This window comes from Pan paniscus, chromosome 10 (assembly GCF_029289425.2).
Source record: "Pan paniscus chromosome 10, NHGRI_mPanPan1-v2.0_pri, whole genome shotgun sequence".
Lineage (NCBI taxonomy): Eukaryota > Metazoa > Chordata > Mammalia > Primates > Hominidae > Pan > Pan paniscus.
In genome coordinates, this window is record NC_073259.2 from 67,221,470 (window position 1) to 67,244,361 (window position 22,892).

Below are 22,892 nucleotides of genomic sequence, written 5' to 3' on the forward strand. Positions count from 1 at the left end.
CTAAAATACACACAGCATTAATGGGTACAAACTACAAGTTTATATTCTTCTGTGTCCAAGTGGCAGGCAGAAAGTGTCTCTGTTGGTGGATAGATGATGTGAGGGACCATGTAGCACCAAGCCAAAGGCTTTTAGAGACGTAATGCTGATATACAAAGTGCTACTCAGATAACATGTTAACCCTGTACCTACCGGTACAGCTAGGCATATCAATACATCTTGTCTGTGATGAGCTCCAAGTTGTGAGGCTCAGGAGTCGGCCTGTGGGTAGATTTTCCAAAGTGTAAGGGCTTCAGCTGGCCCTGGAAACAGAGAACAGCCCTCCTTGGTGACCAGCATCCTTCCAGGACCTGACACAGAGCTTTCAGACACTCTCCCTACAAAGCTGTGGTGTGACCTGCTGCAGCATAAACTCCGAATTTAGGCACATAGTGCCAATAGAGTCATACAATGACAGTGACATGAGGGAGCTTGGGTCAGAGGAGCCATTCAGGACCCAAGAGCTTATATGTGGGACTTCTCATGATGCCTCAGCTGCTGAAATCCAGGGCACTTTAAGCCTACAAGATGACTCTATCATTCCCTACACTGAAGAAATAGCAAGAAATATTTCTACAAGAAATAGCAAACCTGCTAGTGCAGCACTTTAGAGAACTAACATGTTAATATTGTCCAAGGCAGGGGAGTTTCTATTTGTTTCTCTAGCACAGGACAAGCTTCATTTGAAAGTTAGTTTTGGCTCTCCTGCTCCGGACTTTGCACCCAAGACTGTGTGGTAGATAGAGCTCCCTCTCCCCTCCCCCCTCCCCCCTCCCCCCTCCCCCTCCCCCCTCCCCCTCCCCCTCCCCCCTCTCCCCTCTCCCCTCTCCCCTCTCCCCTCTTTCCACGGTCTCCCTCTGATGCCGAGCCGAAGCTGGACAGTACTGCTGCCATCTCAACTCACTGCAACCTCCCTGCCCGATTCTCCTGCCTCAGCCTGCCGAGTGCCTGCGATTGCAGGCATGCGCCGCCACGCCTGACTGGTTTTCGTATTTTTTTGGTGGAGACGGGGTTTCGATGTGTCGGCTGGGCTGGTCTCCAGCTCCTAACCGCGAGTGATCCGCCAGCCTCGGCCTCCCGAGATGCCGGGATTGCAGACGGAGTCTCGTTAACTCAGTGCTCAATGGCGCCCAGGCTGGAGTGCAGTGGCGTGATCTCGGCTCGCTACAACCACCTCCCAGCCGCCTGCCTTGGCCTCCCTAAGTGCCGAGATTGCAGCCTCTGCCTGGCAGCCACCCCGTCTGGGAAGTGAGGAGCGTCTCCGCCTGACCGCCCATCATCTGGGATGTGAGGAGCCCCTCTGCCTGGCTGCCCAGTCTGGAAAGTGAGGAGCGTCTCTGCCCGGCCGCCATCCCATCTAGGAAGTGAGGAGCGCCTCTTCCCGGCCGCCATCACATCTGGGAAGTGAGGAGCGTCTCTGCCCGGCCGCCCATCGTCTGAGATGTGGGGAGCACCTCTGCCCTGCCGCCCCGTCCGGGATGTGAGGAGCGTCTCTGCCCGGCCGCCCTGTCTGAGAAGTGAGGAGACCCTCTGCCTGGCAACCGCCCCGTCTGAGAAGTGAGGAGCCCCTCCGCCCGGCAGCCACCCCGTCTGAGAAGTGAGGAGCGTCCTCCCTCCTTGTCCGGGAGGGAGGTGGGGGGATCAGCCCCCCGCCCGGCCAGCCGCCCCGTCCGGGAGGTGAGGGGCGCCTCTGCCCGGCCGCCCCTACCGGGAAGTGAGGAGCACCTCTGCCCGGCCAGCCGCCTCGTCCGGGAGGGAGGTGGGGGGTCAGCCCCCCGCCTGGCCAGCCGCCCCGTCCGGGAGGCGAGGGGTGCCTCTGCCCGGCCGCCCCTACTGGAAAGTGAGGAGCCCCTCTGCCTGGCCAGCCGCCCCGTCCGGGAGGGAGGTGTGGGGGTCAGCCCCCCGCCCGGCCAGCCGCCCTGTCCGGGAGGGAGGTGGGGGGATCAGCCCCCCGCCTGGCCAGCCGCCCCATCCGGGAGGGAGGTGGGGGGATCAGCCGCACGCCCGGCCAGCCGCCCTGTCCAGGAGGTGGGGGGCGCCTCTGCCCGGCCGCCCCTACTGGGAAGTGAGGAGCCCCTCTGCCCGGCCAGCTGCTCTGTCTGGGAGGGAGGTGGGGGGGTCAGCCCCCCGACCGGCCAGCCGCCCCGTCCGGGAGGGAGGTGGGGGGGTTAGCCCCCCGCCTGGCCAGCCGCCCCATCCGGGAGGTGAGGGGCGCCTCTGCCCGGCCGCCCCTACTGGGAAGTGAGGAGCCCCTCTGCCCGGCCAGCCGCTCTGTCCGGGAGGGAGGTGGGGGGGTCAGCCCCCCTGCCCGGCCAGCCGCCCCGTCCGGGAGGGAGGTGGGGGGGATCAGCCCCCCGCCCGGCCAGCCGCCCCGTCCGGGAGGGAGGTGGGGGGGTCAGCCCCCCGCCCGGCCAGCCGCCCCGTCCGGGAGGGAGGTGGGGGGGTCAGCCCCCCGCCCGGCCAGCCGCCCCGTCCGGGAGGGAGGTGGGGGGGTCAGCCCCCCGCCTGGCCAGCCGCCCTGTCCGGGAGGTGAGGGGCGCCTCTGCCCAGCCGCCCCTACCGGGAAGTGAGGAGCCCCTCTGCCCGGCCACCACCCCATCTGGGAGGTGTACTCAACAGCTCATTGAGAACAGGCCATGAAGACAATGGCGGTTTTGTGGAATAGAAAGAGGGGAAAGGTGGGGAAAAGATTGAGAAATCGGATGGTTGCTGTGTCTGTGTAGAAAGAGGTAGACATGGGAGACTTTTCATTTTGTTCTGTACTAAGAAAAATTCTTCTGCCTTGGGATCCTGTTGATCTGTGACCTTACCCCCAACCCTGTGCTCTCTGAAACATGTGCTGTATCCACTCAGGGTTGAATGGATTAAGGGTGGTGCAAGATGTGCTTTGTTAAACAGATGCTTGAAGGCAGCATGTTCCTTAAGAGTTATCACCACTCCCTAATCTCAAGTACCCAGGGACACAAACACTGCGGAAGGCCGCAGGGTCCTCTGCCTAGGAAAACCAGAGAACTTTGTTCACTTGTTTATCTGCTGACCTTCCCTCCACTATTGTCCTGTGACCCTGCCAAATCCCCCTCTGCGAGAAACACCCAAGAATGATCAATAAAAAAGAAAAAAAAAAAAAAAAAAGAAAAAAGAAAAGATTTCCCAAAGTGAAAAAAAAAAAAAAAAAGAAAGTTAGTTTTGTAGGAGATAATTCTGGGGGGAAGCCATTGCACCCCCAAAGTAATCCCGTTCCTTCCACCCTGTTTTCCAGCATGGGCTACTGCATCCTTTTTGTGCATGGACTGAGCAAGCTCTGCACTTGGCTGAATCGATGTGGGGCCACCACCCTGATTGTGTCCACTGTGTTGCTGCTGTTGCTTTTCTCTTGGAAAACTGTGAAACAGAATGAAATTTGGCTGTCAAGAGAGTCCCTATTCAGGTATGACTAGACAGATAAAAATAAATATCTTCCTGTTTATTTCTTTGCTTACAAATTGTTTCCAAACAAATGAGGTTACATGGGCCTGGCAGTATTTACTAAGGAAAATTATCTTTAATAAAGTTTAAAATGGAAAATGTAATTTTATGTGGGGTTTTAACTTTCGATTTTTAAAATGATATATAAAACTTAACATGAGCTCTTTCTAAGTGAATTTATGAAAATAAGGCTCCTGGGAAACTTTTTGAGTCTGTGAATTCAGATGGAAACAGTTTTAATGATGAGCGGGGCTGTAAAATCAGCTATAAACAAAATGAAACCAAGAAGTGCATGTGAAAAGTGAGCACACAGCCAGAGGGAAGAGAAATGCAGTATCCTTCTTTAGAATATTCCAGCATGATACGCTGTGATCTGTGACCTAGTTGCTTTATTTTGAACATTAATTTTGAACATTCTTTGAGACTGCCATTCATGATGCTGTGTTTCTGGGGCTTAGTCAGCCTCACTAAATGCCGCAACCCTGGCGACCTTCGCCTGGCTCTCTTGGCACTGCCACACCTGACACCCAAACACTATTTGCCCAGTCTTCCAGGAATCCCCAGTCTGGGCCTCTTCCAAGCTTCTGTCCTCACTTATGACCTGATTGGTCAATTTAGTCACCATGATTTTTTTCTTGGTTTCCTGATTAGCTGGTACCCAACACTTATTCTTTGGGGGCAAACAATTGAAGCAGAGCTAATATCACTTAAGAAAAGGGGAAACTGTTGGAAGAGGCTAGGAAGGCATACAGAATTAAGGGAAGTGAAGAACCCGGCACACCCAAGACAGGAAACAGGCATCTGGAAAATCCGTCTTGAGCACCCTCTCAGAAACAAACAGGTAAACTTAACACCAGGTTTTTGGATCTACACATCAAAGTCTTAGGAAAAGAAAGCTTTTTGGCTGAACTTAAGATTAGTCACATGCCTGCCCCTTGTCCCTAGCAAGGCACTGAGAGGACTGATCTGACCAAGAAGCCTCCTCTGAGTTCCATGGAGGGCAGGCAGAGCCCCTTGGGGTTCCACCCAGACTTCTCAAAGTGAGGCAAGAGGGAAGTTCCCAGCAGGAAATCCAAGCACTGTAAGAAGGGGGAATAATCTCTCGGCTGCCAAATATGAATGAATGAGTGAAAGAACAAATAAGACAAAGGTTCACTGGACTCTTCTACTATTTTAAAATAATGTGTTTGATTTTACTTGGCAATTTGACATTTTTTAAAATATAAAACAAAAAGTCAGTCTGGCATGCATGTCCTATTATTTTATTTATGTATTATTACGTATTACGTATCATTGTCATGATCGTCGTTATGATCATTTCAGTGGGTACTGTAGGGAGCTCAATGTAGAGTTTTTTGTGTGGATTTTTTTAAATGCATCTTTTTTTTTTCCACACAGATCTGCAAAATCACTCTTAGATGCTGTTAAGTCCCTGTCATACCCCTTTCTATTAAACACGATTCTCACAGACCACAACAGACTCATTCCTTCCTTCTGCCTCATGCTAACTAAGGTCATTCTGTAAACACAGGAGTATTTAAGTTCAGTAATATAACTTCCTCCGAGTCTCTGTTGGCATAGTTTTTTCTTCCTTTCTCTTTCAATAGTCAGAGCTTTTACGAGAATCTTTAAAAACAGTTCTGCCCTGTGCTAAACCTTTTGCCTGAATAAAGGTACTAACAGTGGTTGTATTTTCTAATGATGTTGACTGCTTAATCAGAGCAACTTTGGGAATGGATTTTGGCAGACTTAGTACTCAAACCCTTTACAGCTGATGCCAAAGATGTAAAAAAAAAAAAAGAAAAAAAAATAGCTGATTGACCTTGCATCCAGAAGCTTCTATTGTTTTAGATGGAAGTATGTAGTATCTTCACATCAATTGATTTCTAAAACACAACCATTCCACATTTGTGCTTAAAGAGATTTTGCAACTAAAGAGGCCTTTGGTGGTCCAATCAAATTTTGTGTAATGTGTAAATCAAAGCTATTGATATTTTCTAGAAATCTTTGCCTATTATCATTTATCTATGTCCTGAGAAAACTTTTAAGAATCTGAGACTTTAAAAGACTATTGAGACTGTTCTTTTTCCTTCAAGGCCAGAACAGATGTTTTTATGAATTCATTTGTGCTGAGTAATGTTCAGGTCAGTCAAACAAACATTTACTGAGAATCTATGAGGCACGTTAAGGTTAGTGGTTGGGTGCAGGGTATGGAGTTAGACTTTCTGGTTCTACTCCAAGTTCTGCCATTGAATAGCTGTGTGATCTTAGGCAAGTTACTTATCCACTCTCTGCTTTAAGTTCTTCATTTTACAATGTAAAATACTCGTGTTTATCTCCTGAGTGTAGTGTAAGAATAAAATAGTATGTGAGAGATGCACAGGACAGTTTCTGGCATTTGAGAAACGCTGTGTAAGGTTTTCAGACTATTACTGTGCAGTGTGTTCTAGGATGAGAGACAGAGAATGTGCGCAGAGGAGCTGGGAATCTGCACGGGAGGCAGACACATGAACATATTTCATTATAACGTAGTGTTAAACCCAGAACACTAAATAAGTACAGGTAGGTGGGTAGGTGACTAAGACAAACTCAGGCTGTCAAGGATCATGCTCTTGTAGGTCTGAGCTGAGTATTAAAAGAGGAGAAAAACCTAAATTAGCCATAATGGCCCAAAACAGGAGCCAGCTGAGTTGAGTAAGAAAAATGTACAATAATTCTAGAGATGGTGATGCCCTTGGCAGAGACTCCATCTTCCCCTCTGTTCCAAACAATAAACCATAGACCATTCGTAAAACATATAGCCTCACTGAGGCCTCTCTAATTATGTGGGATGATTTTGCCTGACCATTCCATGAGCAATCTTACAGAGTATCTTAAGATAGAACTTTGTGTTGGAGAAAATACAAATTTTGGTCAAGCTCCAGCCTTTCCAGCTGAGGCCTCCTTTTACACAAAAGATCCCACTGTGTGATGTATTTTTAGGAGATACAGATGCAGGGTTCCTACACAATTTTATTTTATTTTATTTATTCATTTATTTATTTTTGAGACAAAGTCTCACTCTGTCACCCAGGCTGGAGTGTAGTGGCGTGATCATGGCTCACTGCAGCCTTGACCTCTCAGACTCAAGTGATCTTCTCACCTCAGCCTACCGAGGAGATGGGACTATAGGTGTGTGCCACCACACCCGGTTAATATTTTTTTATGTTTTGTAGAGAACAGTTATTACTGTGTTGCCCAGGCTGGTCTCTACTCCTTGGCCTCCCCAAGTGCTGGGATTACAGACATGGGCCAATGTGCCTGGCCAAAACTTTTTCTATCAGCAAGAACCTTACACACAAAAAGCACAAGAACCCAGCACTTGTGTATCATCAGAGGTGTGGACAGGGTAAATTGTCTAAGCTGAAATAACCTTTACAGAAGCCAAGATTTGAACCCAAATCTGGTATAAAAATCAAAAGGTACATAAACTTTGCCATTCCTATATTTTACATTGTGTTTTAACCTAAGCTAGCTCAAGTATAAGCAGAGAGAGAGATTTATGATCATAGCTGCAAGGCATATTTTCTTTAATTCTTACAGTAAGAAGCTGTTTTATGTGCTGAACTGGTAGGTGGATCACCGCATAGCTCTGGTTGGGCCTAGTGACAGCTCAGAACCCTACATTTGTTTGGAGTAAATAAATACCATAATGACATAATTTGATTAGATTAAACCCTCTTCCCTCTCCTAATCTTCAAAATACCTAGAAAGGGACAAACATATTTCCTTTCGCATCCAGCTCAGGATCTCTCTAAATCCCATTCCTGAACTGTTTAAGTGATCCACGGACCAGCAATTAACATTTATGGCCTGGATCATCTTCCTACTCTGTAGGAAAAACAGTAGTTCTCTTTCCCCTTCTCTGAATTGCTGAGGCAGAGAATTTAGAATACCTCCCAGGGAAAAGAATATAAACCAGGTACTGACAGATTCTTTTGTAAAGGTCAGATAGCAAATATTTTAAGCTCTGTGGGTCATACAGTCTCTTTTGCAACTATCTAACTCTGATGTTGTCTTGGGGAAAAGACTAAAGACAAAATGTAAACACATGGACACATTCGTGACCCATAGGCTGTAGTTTTGCTTGCCAATCATATAAACGTTGTGATAGTGAAATTCTAATGTTACTTTGGTCTTATGGTACTGATTTGGTTAAGCATCAAATGTTGATCAACTTCAGGATTGATTCTGACCATTTACTGGCCGTGGCTGAAACATCTGCTTAACGATTTATTGGGTCTGTAACCTTACAAAAAGGTCTTAATCTCTCTGAGCTTCAGTTTCCTCATCTCTAATATGGGAGGCAGAGTAATACTACCTATTTGATAAGTTACAGCAAGGACTAAAGGAAATAATCCATGGAAACTGGTGCTTAACCCAGCACTTGATTTAAAGTAAGCATTCCATAAGTACTGTCCATCCTGTGTGTGGCATTATAAAATCTCAGGTCAAGGCAGGGGTCAAAATTGAGGAGAATCACAAATTCTTCTTCCTTTCCTTTTTGCTAACCTCTCACTGAACACTACGAATATTTTTTTCATGTTTGTTCTGCAATTAGGAATTTGGGGATGGTCCTCCTGACCTATTGTCCAATGATGCCAACAAAACAAATTGATGTTCTAAAACCTTGGAGATACACCTGATTAAAGTAGCTTTTTTGTTATTTATCAAGTCTTCCACAATAAAAGGTGTGAGGGAGATATGTGAAATGCATGGATTTAAAATCCTGAGTTGAAAGGGAAATGTTTATTTATAATCACTGTTGTAATTATTAACAGGGTTTCACGTTCGGCCATGTAATTTATGAATATTATATTTCTCTATGGAATAAATATGGGTAAAGCTGGATGTTTCCATGATAATAACTGGAAGTATGAAATTGGAGCATCAAAAAAGCAAACAGGGAGACTATTCCTGGAGGGAAGAGTGACCTGGCCAGTTAAGTTCCAGGGAAAGTGTTGCCTTTGGCTTGTTATTTTCCTTTTTTTCACCAACTGTTCATTGTGAAATGAGAGCCTAGAAAAACATAGCAGAAAAATATCACGGAGAGAACATAAAGGTCAAAACCAACGATGGGAAAAAGCAGTGTGTTCTTAGGATTTTAGTGACCCCACCCACTTCTGCTTGCCTGTTAGGAACATTATTACTTCCTCTTACCATTATGAAACAATGCCCTGATCTCAGCAGAGACCAAGTTTCCACAGACCCAATTGTCTATTCCTTGGGTGGGACATAAATTAGAATTACTGTGCTAATCACACAGAGAAAAGGATCAATTTCAATAAATATGCCAGTTGTATTCATTTCTATAATCACAGTTGCCTTCAAAACTTACTGCTACCATGCACTATTTAGTTCTAGATAGAAAAAGTCAGAAATTTTCCTTAATAGAAATTTGATTATTAAAGCCATTACTAATACGCTTACCTGGATTTTGCCAATATGACTAAATTTATGTTGGATACTATCATTTGAAAAATTATATTAAAATCCTAGCAACCTGTCATACATTTTAGTTGCTTTTTAACATTCAAATAAGGAGATTTTATAAACCATAAAGGTATCATAAATGAAAGATAGTGTTAGTATTTCAGCACCCACCCCCGAAAAGAACTATCCACAATCTATACAGGAAATGCCTTTGGCTGTTGTAGAAATGCAATACTGTCACTTATGACTGGACCACTGATCCTCTCTAAGGCTTGGCTCTCTCTTGTGTAAAATGAGAGGAAGACAAAGGGAATGAAATGGTCACCAGGGATCCTTTGGGTCCTCCTATTCTGTGTTGTGCGAGGATTCTGATTCCGTGTACCATAGGAGTGACAAGTTCTCATTAGGCCATAAGGAGGGTGTTTCCTTCTTGGCTACTGGATGCCTCTTAAAAGCAGAGGAAGGGACCCCATTCTAGTACATGAGAAGCATGAGTATTTTCCTTTGTCTGCAGCAAGTTTTGTTCAGAGAACAGGGCAAATGTAGATCTCATCTCATCTCAGCCTCCAAGGAAGCCAGTTCAGAGATGTGGAACCCCGTCATCAAAGTTTAAGTGAGTGAACACAGAAGAGCTCTTTGTAAATGGTAAAGCACAAGATAGATGCTGATCTCTGTTTTTAGCAAAACCTGGAGTTGGCTCCCCTAACAGGTTAATACATTGCCCTTCACTAGATATGCTAAAAAAGAAAAAAAATTAGCATCTGTACATTTAAAAACATACAACCTTCAGGCTATCTTATCAACCTCAGCTGGTTCCAACATTGGGCATTGCTGGTTCTCCTTAGGTATTCTCCATGCAGCCAGAATTTCATCAACACCATTTATGATATTGTTTATCCTTCTTTCAAACAGAAAATAAAATAGAGAAAAAGAAAAAGGAAGCAACCCTCTTTATTCCATGTTCTTTCTTTTTCCTTTTTTTAATTGTATAAAATTAAGGTGTACAACATGTTTTGATATGCATATCCACAGTGAAATGATTACTGCAGGTAAGCAATTTAACATATCCATTATCTTCCATAGTTACCTGTTTTTTCTTTTTTGTATTAATAGTAAGGGCACCTAAAATCTACTCTCTTTGCAGACTTAAAATATACAATACCATATTCTTAGCTATAGCCCTCTTTTTGTACATGGGATCTCTAGACTTAGTCATCTACAGAACTGCAAATTTGTACCCTTGGACCTATATCTCTTCATTTCCTCTCCTTGCCACACCTACTAGCCATTATTCTATTCTCGTTTTCTCTGTGTTCAGTTTCATTTATTAAGATTTCACATATAAGTAAGATCATGCAGTATTTTTCTTTCTGCGTCTGGCTTTACTTAGCATAGTGTCCCTCAGGTTCACTCATATTGTTGCAAATGGCAGTATCTCTTTTTTAAGGCTGAATAATGTTTCATTGTATGTATATACCACAAATGATTTATCCATTCATCTGTCCATAGACACTCAGGTTGTTTCCATATCTTGGCTATTGTGAATAAGGGGAAAGCTCCTTGACATTGGCCTTGGCTATGAATTTTTTGATACAACACTAAGAGCGCAGGCAGCAAAATCACAAATACACAAATGGGACTGCATCAAACTAAAAAACTTCCACACAGCAAAGGAAACAAGCAAAAAAGTGAAAAGACAGCCTGTGGATTGGGATGAAATATTTGCAAACTATATATCCAATAAGGGGTTAATATCCAAAATATGTAAGCAACCCATACAACTAAATTGCTAAACAAACCCCACAACTAATCTGATTCAAAATGAGCAAAGGACCTGAATGACATCTTTGAAAAGAAGACAAGCAAATGGTCAACAGGTGTATGAAAAGGTGCTCAGCATCACTAATCATCAGGGAAACGCAGATCAAAACCATGATGACATATTACCCCACAACTGTTACGACGGCTATTGTCATAAACACAAGAGACAGCTATTGTCATAAACACAAGAGATAACAAGTGTTGGGGTGGATGTGGAGAAAAGGGAACCTTTGTACATTGTTGGTGGGAATGTACGTTGGTCCAGCCATTATGCAAAACAATATGGAGGGTCCTCAAGAAATTAAAAATAGAATTACCATGTGATCCAGCAATCCTTCCTCGGGTATTTACCCAAAGGAAATGAAATCAGTATCTCAAAGAGATATCTGCACTCCCATGTTCACTGTGGTGCGTTTTAAATCTCTGAAGCAGCTGTAAGTGTGGGGTCTGCTGCTTTCAGATGGTCTGTTTCTTTTGGCTGTTCTCTGGCTTCACAGATGCCCATCAGATCCCTCCTCTGGAGAGGTCTTCAAGCTCCCAGCCAGTGGATTTTAGTGGGGCAGTCTTTGCTCAGTTCTCAGGGGCTGTTATTTTAAAAAGCTCAACAAAAGTTGAGGTAGGGGTGGCACCCGTATAAAACGAGGAAGTATGCCTTAACATACTTCCCCAACGGCTTTAACACATTGTATGGAATTCTCCTCTTAATCTGACCTTGAAATTAAAAATTAAATGTAAATATGTAATCTGAGAGAGTTAGTGCATTAAAGTACAACTGCCCAGAAACTAGGTTCTCATCCTGAAGTCCTTCCTCTCTCTCATCAGTTGTCTGCCTGTCTCATTTAATCCAAATAAGTTGCAGGAATTTTTTTCCAAATAGCCTTCAAATCCATCTATCTATATTTTGTCATTCCCCCTGCCACCTTCCTTCAGGTGAGGGAACAGAAACTCTAGAACCAAACTCCTCGGGTCCAAGTCCCATCCCTACCACTTGCTAGCTGCGTGATCTTGTGGACATTGTTTTTGAAGCAGCTACAAAGGATAAAACAATCCCTTCCTGCTCCCACCCCTCCCCGTATCATCTTCAAATTGTTGGTATCACCCCAGGCAGATGGGCCCCAGGGTAGACAAGCATCAGGCAGAAAGTAAACCCTGTAGGCACAGCCACTCAGTGGCATTTGGACAGCCTTATTCTTGCTGCTGGCCCTCCCTCATGATTAAGAGCTTGGGCTTTGGTGATTGATATGGACTGAATGTCTGCATCCCTTCAAATTCATATATTGAAGCTGTAACCTCCAGTTTCACTGTATCTGGATATAGGGCCTGTGAGGAAGTGATGAGGGTTAAATGTGGTCACAAGGGTGAGGCCCTAATCCAGTAGGGGTGGTGCCCGTATAAAACAAGGAAGAGGCACCAGAGCTTTCTCTGTCTGTGTGCACACACCGAGGAATTCCATATGGGTCATAGCTAGAATGTGACCATCTGCGAGGCAGGAAGAGAACCCTCATCAGAAACCGAGTCAGCCATAACTTTGATCTTGAACTTCTAGCCTCCAGAATTGTGAGAAATAAATGTCAATAAATGTCTGTTGTTTAAGCCACCCAGTCTATGGGTTTTGTGTTTTGTTATGGCAGCCTGAGCTGACCAGTACAGTGACCATTTGAACAAGGTTTTTAATGCCTCTGAGAAAAGCCTCATTTTCTTATCTGTAGAATAATTATACCTGCATTTGAAAAAAAAAAAAACTGGCCCAGGCTTAGTATAGGGAAAGGTTAATTTCCAACAAAACTTATTGGTAGGGAGGCCAGTCTATAGTGATCCTTTTTGTAATGATTTATTTTGGTAGACAATCTCAATTTAAAAAAAAAAGAAGGAGGAAATCTATAAGTGAATGAATGAATGGAGGAAGGAAAAAACTGAATCGACATGAACATGCAGGGCTATTCTCCAAAGAATCAGCCATCACCTTGTCCTGCCACCTGCCACCTCTGCTTCCTGGATGTCTCCCGAATCCTTCTGTTCCTCCCTATGGCCCCTGCCGAAATTCTGACTATTCTCTTTCTCTCATCTTCTTTCTGCTCCACTCCCATCCCCTACCTTTCCACTTCCTCCCTTTCCCTCTCCTCTCCTCTCTGAGGTTCCTCAGCAGTCCCCCAGGAGGTCTTCATGCACTGCAGCCAGAAGACTGCTCAGTCCTTCTCTTTTGCTACCCTGTCCCTCACTTCTCTGTTGGAGACTTTGCACTGATTCTCTGCTGCTCTTCAGATAACCCCCTGAGAAGTCTCCAGTGTGACTCACAGGGCCCATTAGACTCTCTCCACACTAAGACTTAGCATGATCCAGCCACTCTGAATTTCTTCCAGTCCCTCAAAAGCCCCATGCTCTGTTTTCTTGGGGTCCTCTGCATAGGACATCCTGCTGCCTCTTCCTCCAGAGGCTAATTTCATTTCTTCTTATCCTTAAAGTCTCAGCTTCACCTTCACTGCCTTCTGGAAGCCTCCTCTTGATCCCATTCTGGGATAAGCGTGCTGTGCTTCCTTGATACCCTGCTCACCTATTGTTACATGTCATCTTGTAATCCCCTCCTCCTACTTCTTCACCCTCATAAACTCCCTGAGGGCTGGGACTCAAACCATATTGTATCCCCAGCACCTGGCACAGTGTGTGGTACTGAAGGGACACTATGTAGATGATAAACAACTGTACCATTTACTTCAGCTTAGAGAAATGCTTGCAAACTGATTTCATCAAATGATCTCACTTCTGGAATTGATCCTTTTTAATGATTCTGCTTGGGCCTGCATTAACTTTTGCCTTTTTTCTACCACTTTCATTCATACAGATTATGTGAGGGCCTGGCATGTCATAATCAACTCAAATAAGCCTGACTTTATCACCCTCCATTGTTGAGTAACTAAGGGCCTTTCTGAGTCCCCATGTATACTCCTAGATCTGGAATGTGTTTTCCTTTCAACACAGCACCCCCGAGTACTGTGCAATACCAAGGAGGAAGCGATGACCTCGTAGATGGGAGGGGAGTGAGAGAGAGTCTTTCACACTAACCAGTTGCATGGGTTTCCACATTGAAGGAAACAAGAATGGCAAGAAAGAATAAAGAGAAAGAAGACAGAGAATAGAGGACACTGCGTGTTACATCTCATGTTTTGTAGAGCAGGTTGTGGTTATGAGCTATTCTCATTTTATGAAAACCATTAAATCTTTTTTTTCCTCTGGTTCTTTATTGTGCACTCAGAGATCACTTAGGGTATTTCATCAAGTCTCCATGAAAAAGAAGGCTGCTCTAGAGACAGATGCAAAAGGAAGAAACGGCTGGCCCAATGCTGCAATTCTCCCTAGAAGGAAAAGCGTTTGTAATTAGCCTCGGCAGGGCCTATCTGTGCAGCAGCCCCAGTATGGGTGCATCTGCTCCCTGCACCATAAATTAGGAAAGCCAGATTGGCTTGTTAATTGCAAGGTTGTGTGTGTCTCATGTTGTAAAATGTGCTCTCAGATATACCATTGGACCCTTCTATGCTCCCAAAAAAAAGCCTCAGGAAGAGCGACAGAGCCTTCCTTACCCAGACTCCAGCTGTGTCTCTGGCACAACAAAGGTCCTATGTTTATATGCTAAGGGCATTTTGTTCATACACAGTTAGCATGCTTTTTCAGCTATACATAACACTATACTGCCTCCATTGTTTTCTATAGAAAGCAACATTTAGTAAATTATATAATTTGTAAATTTTGGAAGCCTTGTTGTAGGCTACAATGCCTTGTTTTAGAATACAATGGACATTTCAAATACAGGTTCATGAAACTGAGTAAAACATAAAGGAATCTGACAATAATATTCTTTGTTAAATAATTCTTTTTAAAAATTTATTCATTTTAGGTCTGGAGTTCAAACTCTGCCCCACAATGCCAAGGTTCACTACAACTATGCCAATTTCCTGAAGGACCAAGGTCGGAACAAGGAAGCGATCTACCACTACAGAACAGCTCTCAAGTAAGCGCCACACAGGGAGGGTGTTGGCCCTGGTGCTTTAAAGACTGTTGTTTATTTCACTTGGCCCTCCCAGTATATGGAGAGGGAGTTTGTTTGTTTCTCTTGACAGTAAACTGATCCTTGGAGGTGGGGTAGCTCTTGGACTCTGAGTCTTTTGGCTCAGTGTTCAAGTCTGCTATTAATGCAATACCTCTACCTTGCGTGTAAGTCTTGGGTGTTTTCTTGTGAAACTTTTCATTGCTATACATTACACAATGAACTGACAGTTCAATATATATGTGCAAACAAGAGTTGGTTGTCAAAAACATATTGGTAAGTTCTCATGATATTTATTGCAATGAATTTTAATGGTATGCATATAGAAAGCCCTAGACATCCCATGCCTGAAACTATTTCCATGAAGACATTTGAGTACAGAAATTAAATGCCCTGAAAGTTGTATTAAATAGAAAAAAAATGATAAGACAATTGATTACCATGTTGGGGATACGTTAATTTTGTGTGTGTGTGTGTGTGTGTGTGTATTAACATTCTCCTTATAGTCTTCCAATGGAAGAGAGAATACTATACATATCCTTAGATATGGCTTCAAGAGAAACTAAAAATTTAAGTTCTGCCTTACTAGCAGCAATCTGCTAGTATCAGAAGCGGAAGTACCCAACTAGCCAGTCGGAAGTACCCAACCAGCCGGTTATAGTTGCTGGTTGGGTACTTCCACTTCAGGTACTCTTTTGAATTGCAGCTCTGACTTTCAAGATGGTTTTCTGTGAAACACCCCAGATAATACATGTACTTAACCTTCAACACATGGAGACATAATAACTAAATATAGCCTGGCAATCTCCAATTGTAGGCAAAATAAAGCAAGGTTAATCCTCTCTTTTATTAAATACTATGCTGCTCACAGAAGCCTTTGAAGAGGTTTTCATGCCTCCACAGATTGGTTGCCTACATTTGGTTGAATTTTCTGAAATGGTTTCACTTTGGGATAGGCTTAAAGTATGTCTACCAACCAAATCATGCATTTCACTAAAGTGTCTACTAGGATTGTCTCAAGGCTTATTTTGATAGTGTCATTGTTACATTTACACAAGAATATTGCTTATCAATCAAAATATTTTAGACTTTAGGACCTGTTACTTAATATTTAATATGGCAAATATGGCAGAAGTTGGTTTTGTTTTTGTGTGTGTGTTTTGGCGGGGGGGGGGTTCTGTTTTTTTTGTTTTGTTTTGTTTTGTTTTGTTTTGAGATGGAGTCTCGCTCTGTCACCCAGGCTGGAGTGCAGTGGCATGATCTTGGTTCACTGAAACCTCTACCTCTAAGGTTCAAGTGATTCTCCTGCCTCAGCCTCCCAAGTAGCTGGGATTACAGGCATGCACCATCATGGTCGTCTAATTTTTGTATTTTTAGCAGAGACCAGGTTTCACCATGTTGACCAGGCTGGCCTTGAACTCCTGACCTCCAATGATCCACCCACCTCAGCCTCCCAAAGTGCTGAGATTACAAGCGTGAGCCACCACACCCGGCCTAATATGGCAGAAGTTTTAAACCGTAGATATCAAGTTTGCTATCAAATATTTTCCCAAATATTACAAGAAATATAAGTTCCAGAGGAATAATTGTATCAAAGCTTTTTGTTGAAGAAGTTTTATATTACAGAATAGAAGATCATTTTTAAGATTTAATCAAGAATTCCATTCTTTCATTGGAAGACAGTTTCCAAAATGTTCATAATGCTTATCTCTGGTGGGTAAGATTATAGATTGATTTTTTCCTTTATAATTTTTTGTGTGTTCCAGGTGTTCCACAATGAACATCTATTCCTTTTGCAATGAGGAAATGTCATTTTTTAAAAGGCATATTCCTTCAAGGGTACATATAAAGTATACTTGGGCTTTAATAATTAATTAATATTTATCAATTTTAGATGGCATTCTTGAAGGGAGAAAAAGGGCAGTAAGTTTGCCTGAAACTTACATGGTTGGTAGGAAATGTATCAGTATCTTTTTAATTGGTTTTATTATAACAGACTATTTTCTGTCAAGTTCAAAAAGAAAAGTAAGGCACACCCTCAGGCATAACTTGGAGCAAAGGTATAAATTAAACAAAATTCTCTGGCAGTTGATTTTACAGAATTATAGTAGCTGGTTGGGTACTTCCGTTTCTTTGCTGTGAAACAATACAAATAAATGTTTGCTTCAGCAACTGTGCTTCTGGAAGAAATATGTCCCTTGAGACATGGGGAAAAACAATTAAAGCTATAAATATATTACATATAGTAATTAGTGAAACAGTTTATGCTTTCAGACTAGATTCAAAATACTTCTGGTTAAAAATATCATTTTTGTGTGGATACCTCTGTGGTGAATTTTCAACGGATGTGGGTATTTTTGTTGTTGTTGTTGTTTTTTAAGAAATAGATTGTCACTCTTTGTGTTAGAGGGAAAAGGAAAATACCAGAGCTATTCATCATTTTGATGATTATTTATCCTTGGTAACTGGAAGATTGCCTTTATTTTGATGTTGCTATTTCTTTGTGGAAGTTGCTGAGACAGGGATTCCTCTCCCTCCCAGCTGCTCCACCTCTACTTCAACTTTAGAGTATCTGATGTTTTTCATATTTGCACACAACAAGAAAGAGAGTGATTAGGGAAATGCAAGGTTAAAGGCGCTATTATCTGAAATCAATTCCAGCAATTATCCATTACTGTTGTAATGACTGAATAGATCTCAAAGGCAATGGTGAAATTAATCTTAAGGGCTGTACCTATACCAGTCTCTTTTTGGCTGGCTTACAATGCTAAAAATAGCACTATAATAAGTTAGTAATTATGTATGACATGAATATTCTGCTTCTTTTAAATTTTTTTATTTTTTGAATAATGCAGAAGTCACTGACTTCTCCTTCCTCTTTACATCATTTATAATATTTCTGTAGTATAAGGGAAATCTCCCCTGGAAAATATTGCATCTAAGGTCACGTATTCAGTTTAAGATTCAAATCATCAAAGAAAAATGTCAAAACCCTTTTCTTAAATCCTCAACAAACATCAAGTGTTAGCTTTGCTTTGCTGTGAGGGGCAGCTCTCACATTTATAACTCCTGCAGTAATAATAAAGCTTGGGATTATCTATGTTGGAGATTCAGAAAAACACTGACAGATCTGCCATAGACCTCCAGAGCTCTCTGACTGTTCGGTTACCCTGGAGAAGGTTTCTAACATTCTACCTTGTGTGATGGGAGTAGAAAGTCCAGAGACCACCCAACAAGTCAGCCCTTCCTACACAAAAACTCCCAAGAAATGCCTCAGCTAATAAGCCCCGAAAGAGAAATAGTGATTCTCCCTGAATAAAGTCAAGATATTGATGTGTACTTGGCCATGTGTGTACTTTGTCAAATACCTTAAAAAGTCAGTCAGTTAAAAATGGAGAATCATAAAACAAATTAAGCACACGCTTGAGTATTTTATTTTACCCTGAAATTTCAAATGTACATCCATTCACCAATCTTCTGATGTCAAATCAAATCCTTCTCTTTAAGTAAGAATCTTCTGATTAGAATCTGCAAAAGCACCTCCATAATTCATTGCTATGAGTCTCAGTTTTGATATTTAAAACTGGAATGAAAATTTAAAGAGATTTGCAATGTAATTTGAGTAGACTGAGATTTTTCTGATTTTTCTCCTCCAGTCTTTTACAATTATTTCACTCACATCTAATTCAACAGTGATTTTTTTGAACTTCTTTCCTTTTTGAGCATTTTTAGAGCATTTACTTATTTTCCATAGAAATAATTCCTTTTCATACTTAAATGTTATCACTTTGCAAGACCAGGCTCTTTTCTCCCGGTGTAACTAAATTTTGTATTGTGCTTTTAATGCTCCTATACAAAAGAAATCTCCACTCACTATTTAATTGCCTAACACATGGGAAGGGGTAGAACTAAAATCTTTCTGATTAGAATGTTTAATGCATAACATAGAGACTTGTTATGATAATAGTGCCTACTGATATAATTCTTTGTATTCCCTCCCATATGGATCACAGGAACTTTGTAAGGACATCGCATTAGGCTGCAGTACATGTATGTGGAAAAAGAAAGTAATAAAGGATTGAGTACTGAAGAGACACCATATCATTAGAGTCTAAAGAAATCTAACCATGTCTGATTAACCAATGTTTGCTGATGTCTTGAATATATCAGTAAGACTACTTTATTATAATTCCTTTTAATAATGCTGTTTATAAAACCATTTTCTGTCACGTTCAAACAGAAGAAATAAGGCAGACCCTAAGGCACAGCTTGGGGTGAAGTTTGAACATGTTTTAAAAACCAGGAGTCAATGAGTATTTTAAAAAGTCCTTCACACAGCCTATTTTAAGTGAACGTTTAAGATAACTCTCTCATGACTACAGGTGGACTTGGATACCAGCTGCCATGTATTTCTGGGAGGAATTAAAATCTCAATACCATTTGGTAGCCAGGTTTAACAGGTGGAGATGTGTTCGTCAGCTGATATGGTATTTTCATGTATAAAAGCTCAAATATGCTTTCTAATATCACAAGTAGACATGAAATTATTTTTGTTGCTTCTTGTTGATGAAATTACATTCTCAGTATATATATGCTGTGTTAATTAAATCTGGCAGTTTTATTCACGAGCTCAGGAAATTAAACATTATTTCATTTAGAAAAAAAAAACTGAATTTAAGTCACATTGTGGCCATACTTATGAACTGAATTTCAAAATGAAATCTCCATAATGTATTTTCAGAAAAGTTTCACTTTCTCTGGCTATCTTAGACCACTTTTTCATTTTAAAAACTCTCTTATGCATGGTTCCCCAGAAAACAGAATCCAAGGCAAAGATTTGCAAGCAGGAAGTTTATTAAGGAGCACCCTCGGGAACACCAGGGCAGCAGAAGAAAGGAAATGTTGAGTAGAATGCAGTTCCAACTGAGGCCTCAGCTGATCCCATGGGGAGCTCTGGAACTGGGATGTCCCCTTAGAGGTGCCGTGAATGGAGGCAAGAGATTTACTTTTAAACCCCGCTTGCAACCAATCGCTGCATCCAGGACGGGAGTCTAGCCTTGGGGAGGCAACTCCCTGAGGCTGAGAGCAATTCCCAGAGAGGAGGTGGACTCTGAGCTGCCAGCAGCCAACACCCCTAGCAGCCGGGAGAATATGCACTTCAGCCTTGAAGGGGAACTTTACACCAGCTGTGATTTCTTGTATAAGTAAATATGGCAGGTTTAGCAAAATAGGGTTGAGATTTTCTGTTAAAAATGAGAATAGGGATGCTGCCTACCTCATAGGGTTGGAGAATTACAAGATAATTCATATAAAAGACTTAAAGCAATATCCTTAAGCAATGAGGGCAATGACACCCTCAGTAAATATGACTAACACACAGAGAATCTGACCACCTCCTTGCACGTCCACTGTCCCCTCCACCTCTCAGCTAGACCGCAGCAATATGCTCCTAACTGGTGTTGTGGTTTTCACCTTTGCCCTGCTTTCCTTCAGTCTGTTCTCAATATAGCAGCCCCAGGGATCTTCAGTGGGGTGGCCCAGCACTTGTGGAGGTCGAGATGGGTGGATTACATGAGGTCAGGAGTTCAAGTCCAGCCCCGCTGGAGCCCCACTCACAGCAATCTGGAGCTCAGAAGGCTCCAGCCACCCCACCTCACTTACGGGGAAAGTGGGAGGCCCTGCAGCAGCCTCCATGCTCGCCCTGCACCACCTGCCCCCTTACTTCCCCTGACCCACCTCCTGCTATTCTTCTTGCTTATTTGGCTCCAGACACACTGGGCTGCAGGCACATACATGCCAGCCACATCACCTTCCTGTTTCAGGGGTTCTGTGTTCTGTTCTTTCCTCCTAGAACCCTTTCCCCCTTACCTCAATGGCTGCCTCCCTCACACCCTTCAGCACTCCTCATATGTGTCATCGGCTTCTCCATGAGGCCTCCCTGGGCCACCCCACTGAAGACCACAAGCACCACCAGCATACCCTGTTCCCGCTCTTTGCTTCATTTTTCTCCATTTATCACCCGCCGCTCTACTCACCTATCGTTTTGTTAATTGTGTGTCCCTCCTCTACCCAGTAAACTGCATGAAAGCAGAAATCTTTGTCCTTATCCCCAGCATGAAGGAGAGTGCCAGGAACATGGCACTGAGTAAATATTTGTTGAATGGAACAATGCTACATGTAAACTTCTTTATACTGTGGTTTTTTTGTGTGTTTGTTTTTTGAGATGGAGTCTCGCTCCTGTTGCCCAAGCTGGAGTGCAGTGGTGCGATCTCCGCTCACTGTGGCCTCTGCCTCCTGGGTACAAGAGATTCTCTTGCCTCAGCCTCCCAAGTAACTGGGATTACAGGCACCTGCCACCACGCCTGGCTAATTTTGGAATTTTTAGTAGAGGTGGGGTTTCACCATGTTGGCCAGGCTGGTCTTGAACTCCTGACCTCATGTGATCCACCCATCTTGACCTCCCAAAGTGCTGGGGTTACAGGCGTGAGCCACTCCACCCGGCCTTATACTGTGTTTTTAAAGTATGTGAATTACCTAGAATGTTTTAAAAGGTAACTGAGGTATAATGTAAAACCTAAATGTCGTCAATAGCAGAAGATCCTAAATTACTTCTATCTTTTCCTCTTCCTGGGTGCTAGATTGGCAAGGGGTAGACTTGTGATGGATAATTTCATGTCAGCTTGGATGGGCCATGATACCCAGATATTTGGTTAAACATTATTCTAGATGTTCCTACAAAGGTGCTTCTTGGATGAGATTAACATTTAAATCAGTAGACTTTGAGTAAAGCAGATTATCCTCCAGAATGTGGATGGGCCTCATCCATCCCGTTGAAGGACTTAACAGAAAAAGACAGACTTCCCTGGAAGGAGAGGAAATCCTGCCCACAGACTGCCTTCTGGATTCTAACTGCAGCTCCTCCCTGAGTCCCCAGCCTGCCGCCTACCCTGCAGATTTTGGACTTGCCAGCCCCCACAATCATGAGAGCCAGTTCCTTAGGATAAGTGTCTCCCTAAATGTAAATATACACATCCTGTTGCTTCTGTTTCTCTGGAGAACCCTGATTAATTCAGATTTTCCTCTTTTACTACCCTGCTCATTTTTCACGCCTAAGGCTGATCTCTTCTTTTCTGCTTAAGGTTCCATAATTTCCAGTTTCTCAGAGCTTATTTATAATCCTGTTTAAATCCTTTGCTTCCTCCCCTTCACCTGGCACTTTCCCATTAATATTTAAATATTCTCTAGTTGCTCCTACCGTCAAACAAACAAACAAACGAACCGAGCCTGTCTGTATCTCTTGTTTTCCTCCTCCTGCCATTCATCTGTGTGCTTCCTTATCTCCTTCCTACCTTTTAAGTGTCAAAATTTCCCAGAAAGTTGCAATGGCTTCCTTATTTTCTCTCATTACTCAACTACATTCTGGCATCAGCTCCCTCCCCACATGTGAAACTGCTCTCCCCAAGTCACCAGCTACCTCCATGCAGATAATTCCAGTGGACCATGCTTGGGCATCAAATTACCTAACTCTCCGCAGCATTTGACTTTGTTGACCACTCCCTCCTCCTTAAAGTAATTCTTTTTTAGCATCTGTGACACCATGCTCTCTTGCTTTTTCTGCTCCTTCTTTAGATTGTCCTGCCTCCACCAACCCTTAATGGAAGAGTTCTCAGGACCCTCTCCTCCTTCCCTACATCTTGTTCTCTTCTCAATCTTTGCTTTTTAAGGGGTTCCTTCAGTCCCAAAGGCTTGTTAGCATCTGTGTATATGCTGGTTGACCCTCAAATCTATGACTCTACCATTATCTTTCCCCTGATGATCAGAGCCATCTACCCAGCTGGACATTTTCACAAATTGCCCTCTGCACCTCAAACTTGACTGGTCATCTTCTCCCCAAAACTTGCTCCTTGTCCTTTATTTTCCTCCTTTCCATTCTCTGCTTCAGCCAGAATAAAATCCTTTCAGTTTCTCAAGTTCTGTTTGGTTTTGCTTTCTCTCCTTGGAACCCTTTCCTTCCTCTTCCTGCTCTTACCCCTCCCTCGCACTCCCAGTCCCCTTT

At 43.0% G+C, this 22,892-nt stretch overlaps 1 protein-coding gene across 5 annotated transcripts in view; it reads left to right on the forward strand.

Moving 5' to 3' along the window:
- TMTC1 (transmembrane O-mannosyltransferase targeting cadherins 1) overlaps positions 1-22,892 on the forward strand; it is a 282,903-nt gene that overhangs the window by 201,933 nt on the left and 58,078 nt on the right. For 4 of the 5 annotated variants that reach the window (XM_008954264.5, XM_008954265.6, XM_034936102.3 and 1 more), the window contains 2 exons: positions 3,299-3,466; positions 14,687-14,800. In XM_008954264.5, the coding sequence (XP_008952512.2) occupies positions 3,299-3,466; positions 14,687-14,800 (282 nt within the window). The remainder of the gene's footprint in view (positions 1-3,298; positions 3,467-14,686; positions 14,801-22,892) is intronic. The other variant, XM_008954263.4, reaches the window with a different exon arrangement.